Source organism: Heptranchias perlo, chromosome 40, assembly GCF_035084215.1.
Source record: "Heptranchias perlo isolate sHepPer1 chromosome 40, sHepPer1.hap1, whole genome shotgun sequence".
Taxonomy (NCBI): domain Eukaryota; kingdom Metazoa; phylum Chordata; class Chondrichthyes; order Hexanchiformes; family Hexanchidae; genus Heptranchias; species Heptranchias perlo.
In genome coordinates, this window is record NC_090364.1 from 13,345,575 (window position 1) to 13,360,423 (window position 14,849).

The 14,849-nt window shown below is 42.8% G+C and overlaps 1 protein-coding gene across 8 annotated transcripts in view; it reads right to left on the bottom strand.

The window, feature by feature from the left end:
* LOC137305706 (myocardin-related transcription factor A-like) overlaps nucleotides 1–14,849 on the bottom strand; it is a 138,094-nt gene that overhangs the window by 89,809 nt on the left and 33,436 nt on the right. For 6 of the 8 annotated variants that reach the window (XM_067974628.1, XM_067974627.1, XM_067974623.1 and 3 more), the window contains one exon: nucleotides 3,885–3,950. In XM_067974628.1, the coding sequence (XP_067830729.1) occupies nucleotides 3,885–3,891 (7 nt within the window). In that variant the 5' untranslated portion in view covers nucleotides 3,892–3,950. Of the gene's footprint in view, nucleotides 1–3,224; nucleotides 3,299–3,884; nucleotides 3,951–14,849 lie in introns of those variants that run through there. The other 2 variants (XM_067974626.1, XM_067974629.1) reach the window with 2 other exon arrangements.

The following is a 14,849-nucleotide window of genomic DNA, read 5'->3' on the forward strand; positions in this document are numbered from 1 at the left end:
GGCCTCTTGCGCATCCCCGATTTTCATTGCTCTACCATTGGCAGATGTGCTTTCAGCTGCCAAGGCCCTAAGCTCTGGAATTCCCTCCGTAAACCTCTCCACCTCTCCCTCCTTCTTTAAGACGCTCCTTAAAACCTACCTCTTTGACCATGCTTTTGGTCAACTGTCCTAATACCTCCTTATGTGGTTCAGTATCAAATTTTGTTTGATAACACTCGTGAAACGCCTTGGGATGTTTTACTATGTTAAAAGTGCAATATAAATGCAAGTTGTTGTTGCTTTAACCTCAAGAATGATTAAAATTTAATAATACACCACGATTCACTCCAAAACAAAAATGACCACAAAACACACATGCAGGATTCAATGAGCGGCTCCATAGGCCAATGCCAAAAGCAATGGGAGCCACATGCATCACATGTCTATTGTCCACCCACCACTGTTGCTAGCTGACTTTTTATGTTGACTCTTCTGCTAACAGTTCTGCTTTGAACAGATATTTTTGGTTAAATCAAGAATGACTAAGCTTTTTGTCTTGGCAAGCCACAAAGTCTCAGAAGCTACATATAAAGATCAAATCCATGTTCTCACTAATTTGCACGTATCACAAGTTGCGGATATCAACAAATCTCAAATGCTCTGGTTCAGGATTTATCCATCAACGAGGCATCATTGCTGAGAACAGCGGTGTCCAAAACTCCAGACCCACAAAATTCAAACAGGACAAACCACTGAATAGGAAATTTAAATGTCACGAGGATCGAGTTGCTGGCCTTTGAGGGCCTTGTGGACTGCAGTTTGGGCATTCCTACCTTAAGTCATCACTTGACGTCATCACGAGAATGCTTCTTCTGACCACCCCCCCACTTTTCTTTATCCTGCCACCAGCGGGAGTACAGCTTTGGGAAGTATCCATCTGCTCCATCCAACCCACCATATCGGCGCCGGTATAATTACGGCACCCATGCTGGTCACTGGCACTGCAGCATGTTGGTGCTCGCCACTCTGTCTTGCCAGCATGTAATTTTCTGATGGCAACTTTCGAGGTGCACCACGTGCTGATGGTAAAAGATTCCAGGTTTTACAAAGTATAAAAGTGCAGTGAGCAAAACTGCATTGTACAGCAGTAACTTTGGCCTAAGCTTTAGGTAGCGGTGGCTCCAAGCACTTTGGTACAAACTCCACATTGGCCTTTCCAATGCAATTGACTTCCTGACCCAACTGTACATCACTGCCTAGGTACATACAACTATCAGTTGCAATTGGCTTGGTATCCTTCAAGATAATTTAAGGGAAAAAAAACACATGACAAAGCTTTTAAAAGGAAGGGAAAGACTTTATATGCCACCTTATGACATTTCTGAGATAACGCTTCACATAAAGTGACTTACTTTGAATTGCAGTCACATTTAAATAGGCAAATACAGCAGCCATTTTGCATACAGCAAGATGTTAATCGGTTTCTATTGGTGTTGACTGAAGGAGAATGTTGTTCCAGGTCACCTTTCTATTCTTTGAAAAGTGCCATGGGATCTTTAACATCCACCTGAACCGCTGGAGGAGCCAGACGGGACTTCTCACAACGCATAGAGGGTCAGTCTGTAATTCAGCAGGGTCTGAGTCCACATTTTCTGACTCCGAGGCGAGAGCCCACAGTTGACCCAAGTTGACACAGGAAACTGATCTCAAAGCTTCAAACACATTTCCAGCCTTCAGAAGTCAAACCTCAAGATTTTCTTCTGCATAGCCCCAATAAAATATATTTACAGAAAAGTAACAAACTATTTAATTTACTGTGCTTTCAGAGTAAGACAATTGGCGATTTTGCTCCACTCTGTTGAACCTTCCGAAGATTGCAAAAGTATTTAAAGAGTGTGTGACGGGGGCGGGGGCAGAGATTTTATTCAAAGTACACCCTCCCAAATATATTTGCAAAAATACTTTAAAAAAAATACACAAAATGAATTTTCCAACAGGGACCTGCCACGATGGGTCTCATCACCATCAACTCCATGTAGCCCGGACAGGAACCGCTCCACTGAAAGCAGTGAAGAGCCAGAGTTGCAAACTGCCATCATCCTGTTTCCCCAGAATCAGCCAACCTGGATTGCAGTACAAAGGGGAGAACTTCCTCCCATTTCCCCTTTAATGATCAGTAATTGCAGCATTTGGTGAGAGGTACATAGAATTAACAGCACAGAAACAGGCCATTTGGCCCAACAGTTCCATGCCAGTGTTTACGCTCCACATGAGCCTCCTCCCACCCTACTTCATCTCACCCTATCAACATACCCTTCTATTCCTTTCTCCCTCATGTGCTTATCCAGCTTCCCCTTAAATGCATCCATGCTATTCGCCTCAACTACTCCTTGTGGTAGCAAGTTCCACATTCTCACTACTCTGAGTAAAGAAGTTTCTCCTGAATTCTTTACTTGATTTATTAGTGACTATCTTATATTTATGGCCCCTAGTTTTGGACTCCCCCCACAAGTAGAAACATCTTTTCTACGTCTACTCTACTGAACCCCTTCGTAACTTTAAAGACCTCTATCGGGTCACCTCTCAGTCTTCTCTTTTCTAGAGAAAAGAGCCCCAGCCTATTCGGTCTTTCCTGATAGTTGTACGATGTAGTGGCATAAAGAATACCATCTATAATCACATTTGCACTCAAATCACCTAGCTCCTCTTAATTCAGTTATAATTAAGGCTCATCCCAATCAAATTTAACTTGATCCTTGTAAGGTATGTGTGTGTGAACTTCAACACATTATTGAAGATGGCAATTACAACACATTACAAAACGTTTTAATCTGTCAGGGTCCAGCAGGTATGGGAACCCAGCCCCAGGATCAAGAGTCACCAAGCCAAACTTCTGAGAACTTCACATAAGTGGAGCTCGTGCTCAGCCAATGCGGAGTGTACAGCCTCTCCCCATAGGGACACATCCTACTTATTCTAGCCCAGAGAACTCGGGCACAAGTAGGAAAGAGGCACGACTTAGGAACTCCCACCCTACCTTTGTTTCCTACATTACAACAGTGACTACACATCAAAAGTACTTAAGTGGCTGCAAAGAGCTTTCGGACGACCTGAAGTCGTGAAAGGCGTTATGTACTGGAATTTCTTTCTCATGTGCAGAGGCACTGCTGGAGTTTACCTGTACTGAGCACTGGTAAACTTGACCAGCTAGGACCACCTTACCCACTAGTAGTACCTTACCTTACCTTGCAATGCCTGGAAAGCAACTGTGAAGAAGACACCAACACATCCCTAGCATCGGAGCCCCATCTCCCGAAACTAAACGTTGCAGGAAGAATCATTGGCACTTTTTATATGTTGTTAACGTTACATACTCAGAACGAGAAGAGGCCACAAGGTCCGTTCGTGCTCATCCAACTCGGGAAACTTCCTCTCCAACAAGTCAAGCCAAAGGAGGAAGAACTATTTGAGTCAAACAGGTATCCATCATGAGCCCTGAAAGTTTCTTCCTCCCCTGGAAAGGGGGTTTCAGCGTCGGGTGATAAATGCCACAAGAGCTTTTATTAGCAGCTTGTCTAGTTCTACACAATGTCTAGCCCGACATCAACGGTGCCTCTACACTTCCTCAGATATCTCAAAGAAGCCGCTCTGCACTTTTGTTTCAGGAAGGCGAAAGACACAAGAAATGGTAATTTAGAATAGCTCAACAGTATGTGCTCAGGTAATGTTTAATGTCCAGAAAAGAGGGGGGATTAAAAAAAAAGAAATGCAACCATTTTACAAACATGCACATGTCATCTACTTGACTCGTCAAAATGGTATCACAATCTTCATTTAAACAGAATGTGCCGCCCACATCCCGAGTGCCGGTTATGACTCTAGTATTCTGTATGGCTGCTACTTACGTGGCATGATTCCCTGGCTGGCCAGCTCCTCCCGCGTCCGCCGCTGCTGAAGCTTTAGCTGCAGTACTGCCGGAGAAAAAGGACAGACATGTTTAGCGCTGCCGGCCAGGATGTGAGTGAGTGAAGCAATCCCCCCACTGCTTTGAGAAAGTTCTCCGTTCCAAACTTCACTTTTTGCAGAAGTGGTCACAGATCTAGCATTTCCGCCCAGCTGCTTTTAAGTAGGAAACAGCAAAGGCGCTCGTCATTCTGATAAGCTGTACGATAGTTTTTAAACTTTGAGGGTTTAAGTTCTCTCTCTCCGCCCCCCCCCCCCCACTTTTAGTACAACACATTTTAGCTTAAAAACATGCTGTTTGTATTCAAACCACAAGACAGATATACAAGTCAGCCCAATTACTGCACCCTGTAGTAGTGAGAGACTTGAATCAGTAACTTGAGGGTCACAGATTACGATCAACTTTCTACACAATCCACCAGATGGGGGAGGGGGACATGCACCTTCTCTCTGCACAAAGAAAGGCTTACAGTCCTTCAACACAGCATCTGTTTACTTCAATAATGCTAGGGTTTTTGACTCCATTAAACTACCCAGAAGTCTATTCTATGTGTCAATCACTCTCAGCGAAGAGCTTCCTGACTTCAGCCCTAAATAGGAACCGGAGTAGGCCATTCAGCCCCTCGTGCTTGCTCTGCCATTTGATAAGATCATGGCTGATCTGTGATCGAACGCCATATACCCGCCTTTGGCCCATATCCCTTAATACCTTTGGTTGCCAAAAAGCTATCTATCTCAGATTTAAATTTAGCAATTGAGCTAGTGTCAATTGCCATTTGCGGAAGAGAGTTCCAAACTTCTACAACCCTTTGTGTGTAGAAATGTTTTCTAATCTCACTCCTGAAAGGTCTGGCTCTAATTTTTAGACTGTGCCCCCTACTCCTAGAATCCCCAACCAGCGGAAATAGTTTCTCTCTATCCACCCTATCCGTTCCCCTTAATATCTTATAAACTTCGATCAGATCACCCCTTAACCTTCGAAACTCTAGAGAATACAACCCCAATTTGTGTAACCTCTCCTCGTAACTTAACCCTTGAAGTCCGGGTATCATTCTAGTAAACCTACGCTGCACTCCCTCCAAGGCCAATATGTCCTTCCGAAGGTGCGGTGCCCAGAACTGCTCACAGTACTCCAGGTGCGGTCTAACCAGGGTTTTGTATCGCTGCAGCATAACTTCTGCCCCCTTGTACTCTAGTCCTTTAGATATCAAGGCCAACGTTCCATTAGCCTTATTGATTATTTTCTGCACCTGTTCATGACACTTCAATGAAGTGTACCTGAACCCCTAAGTCCCTTTGGACATCCACAGTTTTTAACTTTTTACCATTTAGAAAGTACCCTGTTCTATCCTTTTTTGATCCAAAGTGGATGACCTCACATTTGTCTACATTGAATTCCATTTGCCACAGTTTTGCCCATTCACCTAATCTATCAATATCGCTTTGTAATTTTATATTTTCATCTCCACTGCTTACAATGCCACCAATCTTTGTGTCATCGGCAAACTTAGGTATGAGACTTTCTATGCCTTCATCTAAGTCGTTAATAAATAGTGAATATTTATGTGTCGCTTACCAGTTTGAACCTCTGTTCCGTTGTATTAACAGGCATGTTTTAGTTTGAAATAACAATCCACATTTGCCTAGTCTACAATGTGTGCATTACCTTGTATGCCTCGGTTACATCCCCTCTCAAGTCACCTCCCTTCAAGGCCAGGAAGCTCAAGTCCCTCTGAGCTTTTACCATAATTCAGCCCTGTGACACGAGGGACCAGGCTAGTGGCATATCTCTGACCACTTCTAGCACTTGAACCTCTGTGACCAGAACTGGATATAGTATGTAAGCAGCAGTCTGACCAGAGCACTACACCATTTGAGCATGATTTCCTCAGACTTGTACTTTTGTGTATTGGCTATAAAGTTCAGCACTCTGTTTTGTTCATTATTGATTACTGCTCCACAGTGAGTGGATGTGTTGAGCATCAGCTCAACCATAGCCCCCAAGATCTTTCAATCTCATCCTGAGCTATTTCAACACCATCTCCTTTATCCAGTTTAAAAGCAGACTGGGCATTGCACGCATGCTCAAAATGAACACAGGGAAGTGGTAGGGAGAGGGAGAGAGACAATACACATACAAACAAAAATCAGACCATTCCATGTTGTCATTAAAATCCAGTTTCTTCGTGCTCTGTTTTCAAGCAGCACCAGTCAGTACCAGTCAGCCACCCCAAAAGCAGGTAATACTGTTACAGCTACGGGTCCAACATAAATCTCCTCCAGTTCTAAATCAACAAAGTGCTAACTCCTGTGCTCTGCTCTAGATTTCCAAACAGAACTCAAATAAAATCAGCTGCGAGTAGAGGTAAATACAAGACCATAATAATTAAATCTGCAAACACCGGTCTCGGTTGATCCTAAATTTAAACGAGTAAAAACAGTATTTCATGTTTTATTGCATCACTACGTACATCAAACAAACAATACAAGTTGCAGTTTTTGGACCAAACACTTCATAACTTCTTTAAATTTGGTTTTGTAACACACTGCAATGTCAATATATAGTGACCATGATGTGGAAATGCCAGTGATGGACTGGGGTGGACAAATGTATGGAGTCGTACAACACCAGGTTATAGTCCAACAGCTTTATTTGAAATCACAAGCTTTCGGAGCTTACCTCCTTCGTCAGGTGAGTGACGAAGGAGGTAAGCTCCGAAAGCTTGTGATTTCAAATAAAGCTGTTGGACTATAACCTGATGTGGAGATGCCGGTGATGGACTGGGGTTGACAATTGTAAACAATTTTACAACACCAAGTTATAGTCCAGCAATTTTATTTTAAATTCACAAGCTTTCGGAGGCTTCCTCCTTCGTCAGGTAAATGTTCAGGAGCTTCTTGAAGCCTACGCATTTATACATATAGAACAATACATGGTGTTTACAGACTGCCCCTGCAACTGCCCGTTGCCAAGGCAATCACCGTGTTCAGACAGAGAGGTGTCACCTGCAGAACCCCCGAATACACATTCAACAAAAAAACAAACAGGAAAAAAAAAACAGAGAGAGGCAGAGACATCCGGAAGGCAGAGAAAGCCAGCAAATGACCCATTATATTAAAAACCTGGTGTTGTACGACTCCTTAAATATATAGTGAGATATTTAAGGGCATCAACCCTAGAGATACCGGCAATAAAATCCCTATTTTCCTGTAATTAAATTTTTGAAAATTAGAGGCAAACGTAAAGCAGGAGAGCATATGCCCAACTCTACAATTCCTCCCCCCAACACTGTCCCTTCCCGATTTCAGATCTGGAAATTTGGGAAAGGGAGCTGATTGGAGGGCAGGCACTTTCCCACAAGGAAGCAAAGAGCTATCCCACTCTACAAATGTAAACAATTTTACAACACCAAGTTATAGTCCAACAAATTTATTTTAAATTCCACAAGCTTTCGGAGGCTTCCTCCTTCCTCAGGTGAATGGTGTGGAAATGAAATTTTCGAATCCTTCACATTTGAAAATCATAGAACAATACAGGAAAGGATGCCCCAGAGCATGGTACATTGGCGAGACCATGCAGACGCTGCGACAACGGATGAATGGACACCGCGCAACAATCGCCAAACAGGAGGGTTCTCTCCCTGTCGGGGAACACTTCAGCAGTCATGGACATTCAGCCACCGACCTTCGGGTAAGCGTACTCCAAGACGGCCTTCGAGACACACGACAACGCAAAATCGTCGAGCAGAAATTGATAGCCAAGTTCCGCACCCATGAGGACGGCTTCAACCGGGATCTTGGGTTCATGTCACACTACACGTAACCCCACCAGCGAACAAATGTTATCTGTTTTTAATATGACGGGTCATTGACTGTCTTCCTTCTCTTTTTTTTGGGGTTTGTATATTCGGTGGCCTTTTAGGTGACACCTCTCTGTCTGCTCACTGTGATTGCCTTGGCAACGAGATGTGAGGTTGGCCATTAATATGGAGGCTTCCTGTAATTTCCATTTTAAATTTAGGACAGACGCTACAAAGCTCTTCACCACAAAAAGACTTGGAACGGACATCTGGGTCGATAGTAGAGGCAATTACCTTGGACTCATTTAAGGGATAACTGGAAGTTATGTTGAGGAGGGGACAGCAGGTTTTTCTAGATGGATGAACTAAAATGGGCTAAATGGCCTTCCTCTTCCACATTTAACTTATGCATGGTGTCTATTAATTCATCTCTCTTGCACCAGTGGGCTCAGTAACAACTCCCAGCAAGTTCTCAATGCTAGCAGCATAGAAAATAATCAGTGGAACACACAGTCTCTTAGATATTAATTCTTAATTTAGATTTTTTTTTTAAAAAAGTGTTTCACAATTGTGAGGCACCATTTGAAGTAGCATTGCTGTATGCAAATCATGTTAATTCTTCAACTCCCGCAACGGGCTAGTAGGTAAAGGTACTGCCCAATACCATCAATAAATCCAGACCAGAAGGTCAGAGATTAGATTCCAATCCGTACTGAGTTAGCTGATCTCAGCCAGAGCATTAAAATTGGCTTCAGTGTTTCCAAATTGGGGAGGGGAAGGGGAAGAAAATAAATCAGCCCATGTTCCTGCTTTTCATCATAAGCAGTGGCTCAGGCTGGAAAATACAAATGAATTCCTCCAGATGAAGGCAGAGGGCAATGAATGCTTATTTTGGAGTGTGAGGTGCAGGGGGAAGGCCACAAGTTAGAGTCAAAGAGAGTAAGCTCATGTAAGAGCAACAACATTTTTATGAAGGTTGCACTTTATGGTAAAAATCATTGATCATCTGCGCTCCCTGTAATTCAAAGCAGCTGCTCTCATCGCACTTTGGAATTTCTGGCTTGGAAGTTACAAATTGCAGCAATTTAGTACCTCTAAACAGTTAGTCCAAAAACTGTCAAACAAGTGTACATCGGTCTGGAAGTTCGTATGTTAATCTGGTTGGAGGATTGGAAAAACATAGCGGCAGCTTGTATTTATATGGCACCTTTAACCATAGAACAACATCCTAAGGTGTCAGAGCAGATATGAGGAGGGGTAACTAAAAACTCGATCAAATAGATGGATCAGACTGTCCGTACCTTCCAACATGTACATGAGGGAAGGAAGGAAGGAAAAATAATCCAATGACAGAAATGTTCTGGCTACGATCGGATACATGAGTGGAACCAAGTAACGGCAGTCCCATTGAGCTGGACAACAGAACAGAAGTGTGGTAGGAGAGTGGCTTCAATGAAGTTTTAGAATAAAGACTAAAGCCGATTCGCACATACTCCAACACTGATCTGCATTTATTAATTAAGACACTACCCACGTGGGAGGCTCAGTTGGAAATTGCATAACTCAATAAAGGTACTGAGCCAGACACACCAGAAGGTCCCAGGTTCAGCTCCCAGCTTGTGCTGAGTTAGTTAAACTCAGCCAGGATAGTATTTGAACTCTACAGTTGGCTGCAGAGTTCCTCGGCAGGGAGAGAACAAGAAGGCAAATTATCCAAGGTCCCAACTTCTGGCCCTTTTTCTGTTAGCTTTGTTGGAAAGTGTACTTGGAGGGTTGGGCTGTGCTATGAAGCCACCCACAGTCAAATAGCCCGCCAAAACACTGCCTAGGCTCTTGTGAAGAATGGCCATTTAGGTGAGGTAACAGAAGGCATCTAACACCCATGGAACCATGCCCCCAGCAAGATTCATTGCCTTCAAGAAAGAAAGGGGCAAAATCGGAAAGTTTTTTAAAAAAAACAAGCATCATTATGGAGGTGAAAGGTGCTCAACACAACATAGGAGCCAAAAAGAAGTCCATTCGCACACCAGGCATTAAGTACTGGTACTAGAATCACAGAATGGTTACAGCACAGAAGGCGGCCATTCAGCCCATCGAGTCTGAGCCAGCTCTTTGTAAGAGTAATCCAGTTAGACCCATTCCCCTGTAGCCTTCAAGTATTTATCCAATTCCTTTTTGTAAACCACAATTGAATCTGCTTCCACCACCCTTTCAGGCAGCACATTCCAGGTCATAACTACTCGCTGCGTAAAAAAGCTCTTCCTCGTGTCGCCTTTGGTTCTTTTGCCAATCACCATAAATCTGTGTCCTCTGGTTCTCGATCCTTCCACCAATGGGATCAGTTTCTCTTTATTTACTTTATCTAAACCCTTCATGATTTTGAACACCTCTATCAAATCTCCTCTCAACCTTCTCTGCTCTAAGCAGAACAACCCCAGCTTCTCCAGTCTATCCACGAAACTGAAGTCCCTCATTCCTAGAACCATTCTAGTAAATCTTTTCTGCACCCTCCTAAAGTGCAGTGCCCAGAATTGGACACAATACTCCAGTTGTGGCCGAACCAGTATTTTAGAAAGGTTCAACATAACTTCCTTGCTTTTGTACTGTATGCCTCTATTTATAAAGCCCAGGAGCCTGTATGCTTTTTTTAAACTGCTTTCTCAACCTGTCCTGCCACCTTCAAAGATTGTGCATATATACCCCCAGGTCTCTCTGTTCCTGCACCCGCTTTAGAATTGTATCATTTAGTTTATATTGCCTCTCCTCGTCGTTCCTGCCAAAATGTATCACTTTGCACTTCTCTGCATTAACTTTGATCTGCCACGTATCTGCCCATTCCACCAGCCCGTCTATATCCTCTTGAAGTCTATTACTATCCCCCTCACTGTTTACTACACTTCCAAGTTTTGTGTCATCTGCAAATTTGGAAATTGTGCCCTGTACACCCAAGTCCAAGTCATTAACATATATCAAGAAAAGCAGTGGTCCCAGCACCGACCCCTGGGGAACACCACTGTACACCTTCCTCCAGTCTGAAAAACAACTGTTCACCACTACTCTCTGTTTCCTGTCACTTAGCCAATTTTGTATCCATGCTGCTACTGCCCCTTTTATTCCATGAGCTTCAATTTTGCTGACAAGCCTATTATGGGCCATTTTATCAAGCACCTTTTGAAAGTCGATGTACACCACATCAACCCACTCTGTTACCTCATCAAAGAACTCAATCAAGTTAGTTAAACAAGATTTGCCTTTAACAAATCCGTGCTAGTTTTCCTTTATTAATTCACACTTGTCCAAGTGACTATTAATTTTGTCCCGGGTTATTAGTTCTAAAAGTTTCCCCACCACCGAGATTAAACTGACTGGCCTGTAGTTGCTGGGTTTATCCTTACACCCTTTTTTGAGCAAGGGTGTAACATTTGCAATTCTCCAGTCCTCTGGCACCACCCCCATATCTAAGGATGTTTGGAAGATTATGGCCAGCACCTCTGCAATTTCCACCCTTACTTTCCTCAGCAACCTAGGATGCATCCCATCCGGGCCGGGTGCCTTATCTACTTTAAGTACAGCTGGCCTTTCTAATACCTCTTCTTTAGCAATTTTTAGCCCATCCAGTATCTCAGCTACCTCCTCCTTTACTGTGACTTTGGCAGCATCTTTTTCCTTGGTAAAGACAGATGCAAAGTACTCATTCAGTACCTCAGCCATACCCTCTGCCTCCATGAGTAGATCTCCTTTTTGGTCTCTAATCAGCCCCACTCTTACTACCCGTTTACTATTTATATGCCTATAGAAGACTTTTGGATTCCCTTTTATGTTAGCCGCCAGTCTATTCTCACTCTCTCTTTACCCCTCTTATTTCCTTTTTCACTTCTCCTCTATACTTTCTATATTCAGCTTGGCTCTCACTTGTATTATCAACCTGACATCTGTCATAAGCCCCCTTTTTCTGCTTCATCTTACTTTATCTCTTTCGTCATCCAGGGAGCTCTGGATTTGGTTGCCCTACCTTTCCCCCTCATGGGAACGTACACAGACTGTACCCAAACCATCTCCTCTGATTTAGACAGGCCGAATTTCTTCATTACAATATATGCGTTTTAAAACCTTTTCCCCTTAGAACTACAACAAACTGATCTCAACTTCCCTTTTCCATCCATTCAACCCCTTTAAATTTACAAAAAAAAAGGAAGTGGAGCTTCCAAAGAAGAGGAAAGAGCAAGAATGCTCAGCCTCGATATTGAACATTCCTGCGTACAAAGCCTTAGCATTGGTGTTCACTTTTAACGGTGTACTCGTAATCTTCATCTGTCTGATGGTGCTGCGTTCTTTCTGCTTGAAACCCATTGATATATCCAAGTGGAGCTTTGGGACTATGAAAAGGTATCTCAACTCCTGTGACAACACAGCAGGCAGAGAAAATCATGGACTCTCCTTTGCCCAAGCCACACTAGGTTATTGCCAATATGTCTCTTTCCCCTCTTCCCACTGAAAAGCAAGAGGTGGAAAGGCTGTTCCTCAAGACACAAGAGAAAAGGCCGTCTACAAAGCAAAAAACAGCTAGCCACACTATAGTCTTGTAGCGGGAAGAACATATTTTTATGGCCGCATACAGTGACACCACGAGTCCCAGCCAGAATTGAGACGATTTGGTAAATTCCCGTCATTCACTGTTGTATGTGACTGGGATTGATTTTACGCACATAATTTGTAACGATGTAACTATCCTCCACTCATTGCATCTTTCTGGAGAAATAATCCTGTTTTCATCAGGAGACTTTGCTGTAGTTTCTGTCACGAGTTCTGTTTGATGTAGTTCGTAGAGACTCTTGCGGATCCTGCCCCAAGTCGCACCCCGCCTCCAACTCATTGGCTGACACAGTGGTGTCAATACTTACTTTGTATTTTTATATAAATGGATTAGACAAGAATAATGCAGCTCTGGTGTCTGTTGGACTGAGATTGTGTTCTCACTTGTTGAACAATAGGGTGAGCAAACTTTCATTCCCCATGGCTGGCCCCTGTCCTGTTTATACAGTCATCAATAACAACTTGCATTTATACAGTGCATTTAACGTAGTAAAGCATCCCAAGGTGCTTCACAGGAGTGTTATCAAACAAAATTTGACAATGAGCCACTTAAGGAGATATTAGGACAGTTGGTCAAAAATGTTTTAAGGAGCGTCTTAAAGGAGAGAGAGGCGGCGAGGTTTAGTGAGGGAATTCCAGAACTTAGGGACTAGGCAGCTGTAGGCACGGCCACCAATGAACACAGGAATGTTCAGCAGAGAAAGGAAAAAAAGTCACAATGGAAACAGAAGGATCACGTTCCAGACGAGCTTTTCCTTGCATCTTGTCCAAAACTGCAGAGGGTTGGAAGAGCCTCCGCAGAGATGGCAGCAGTATTTAAGTCTTGGACAACGATCAAATGACGACAAGGGGTTCAGGCTCAAACTGCACCTGAAACTTCAAGATTATAACTCATTTGAGGTGCCTAATTTGATTGCAATGTTGAAAACACTCCAAAGTAGCTATACTTTTTAAAAATGCACTAGGGGTCTTATTACACTGCTAGGTGATGTCATGGTGATACCGACAGCCAGCAAGAGCCACATAGTTAATGTATGGCAACAAACACACTGATGTAATAGGGGAAGCTGAATGATCAGTCGTTTATCAGGAAGTTTCAATTCCCAAAATATACACTGGACTGCCAACAGATAGAATTAAATACAAGGTGCAGCAAAGAAAGAAATGTCCTGTGGTGGTTATGTGTACTGCAAAAACTGACATCTTGCTCATTTCTCAAATCGCAAAACAGTCATATTGCAGTAAAATGGTGCTTTAATCTGATGTGCAATTGGGGACAGATTATCTTGGATGAGGGAGAAAGGAATAGAAGGATATGGTGCTAGGGTTAGATGAAATAGGGTAGGAGAAGGCTCGTGTGGAGCACAAACAGCAGCATAGACCAGTAGGGCCGAATGGTCTGTTTGTGCTGTAAACTCTATGTAATTCAATGTAAAACAGGTTGACTGAGTCAGACATCAATAACTGTGCTTCCACACGATTGTGATTTAGTCCTAAAAGGTGTCTGGTACAATCTTTATTCCAACACTTCCAGGTTGCACAGTTCTCACAGCAGAATCCACTTCAAAAAGAAAGAAGAATGCCTTGCACCTATATAGTGCCCTCAAGAGCCTCCAAAGCTTCACAGCCAATTAATTACTTTTTGAAGTGCCATCATTTATGGAGACATACACAGCAGAAATTTGCATATAGCATGGTCCCGCAAGCTAAAAATGAAATAAGTGATGAGTTAATCTCTTTTGGTGGTGCTGGTTGAGGGATGAATACTGGCCAGGAGAACTCACTGCCCTTCTTCAAAAAGTGCCTTTGGGACCCTTTACGTCCAGCTGAACAAGCAGACAGCACTATGGTTTAGTGTCTCATCTGAAAGATGACACCACTGATAATGTAGCACGCCTGTACTGCACTGATATGTCAGTCTAGATTATGTGCTCAAGTCTTGTAGTGGGCTTGAACCCACAACCTTCTGATTCAGAGGCAAACATACTACCAATGAATTAAGCGTACTCTATTCTGTTAAAGCTTCCTTCACAACAACTAATTTTAATCTTAAAAACTGCATTATTGTCATGTATCAAAATAGTATCATTACTTTGATTTTCTATTTAATCAAGCTTGATTGAAAAGGAAAAATTGAAAAAGTCTGCAGTTCATTTCTCAAATCGAGCCAAATCCATGTTGTAAGCAGGCACAACATACACCACAAGTGGCGACCACAAGAAAGTGAAGAATTGTTTGGAAGACTTTTTCTACTTGAAAAAAGTAGAACTTGCCAAGGATTAAGACGGCTTTTCTATATCATCTATGTTTAACAATACAACCTTGTGTTTATAAAGTTTTGTCTTGTGCTTTAAAGAATATACTGTATTGAACTTTTGTGTGTAAATAAATATGGTTTTAGCCTGTATATGTCTAGTCTGGTGTGATAATTCCGGACTGAAGACATAATAAGAGTATTTATTACACTCTGCATAAATTCCAGAGTGCAACGAATGGCAGATGAGCTAATTGTTG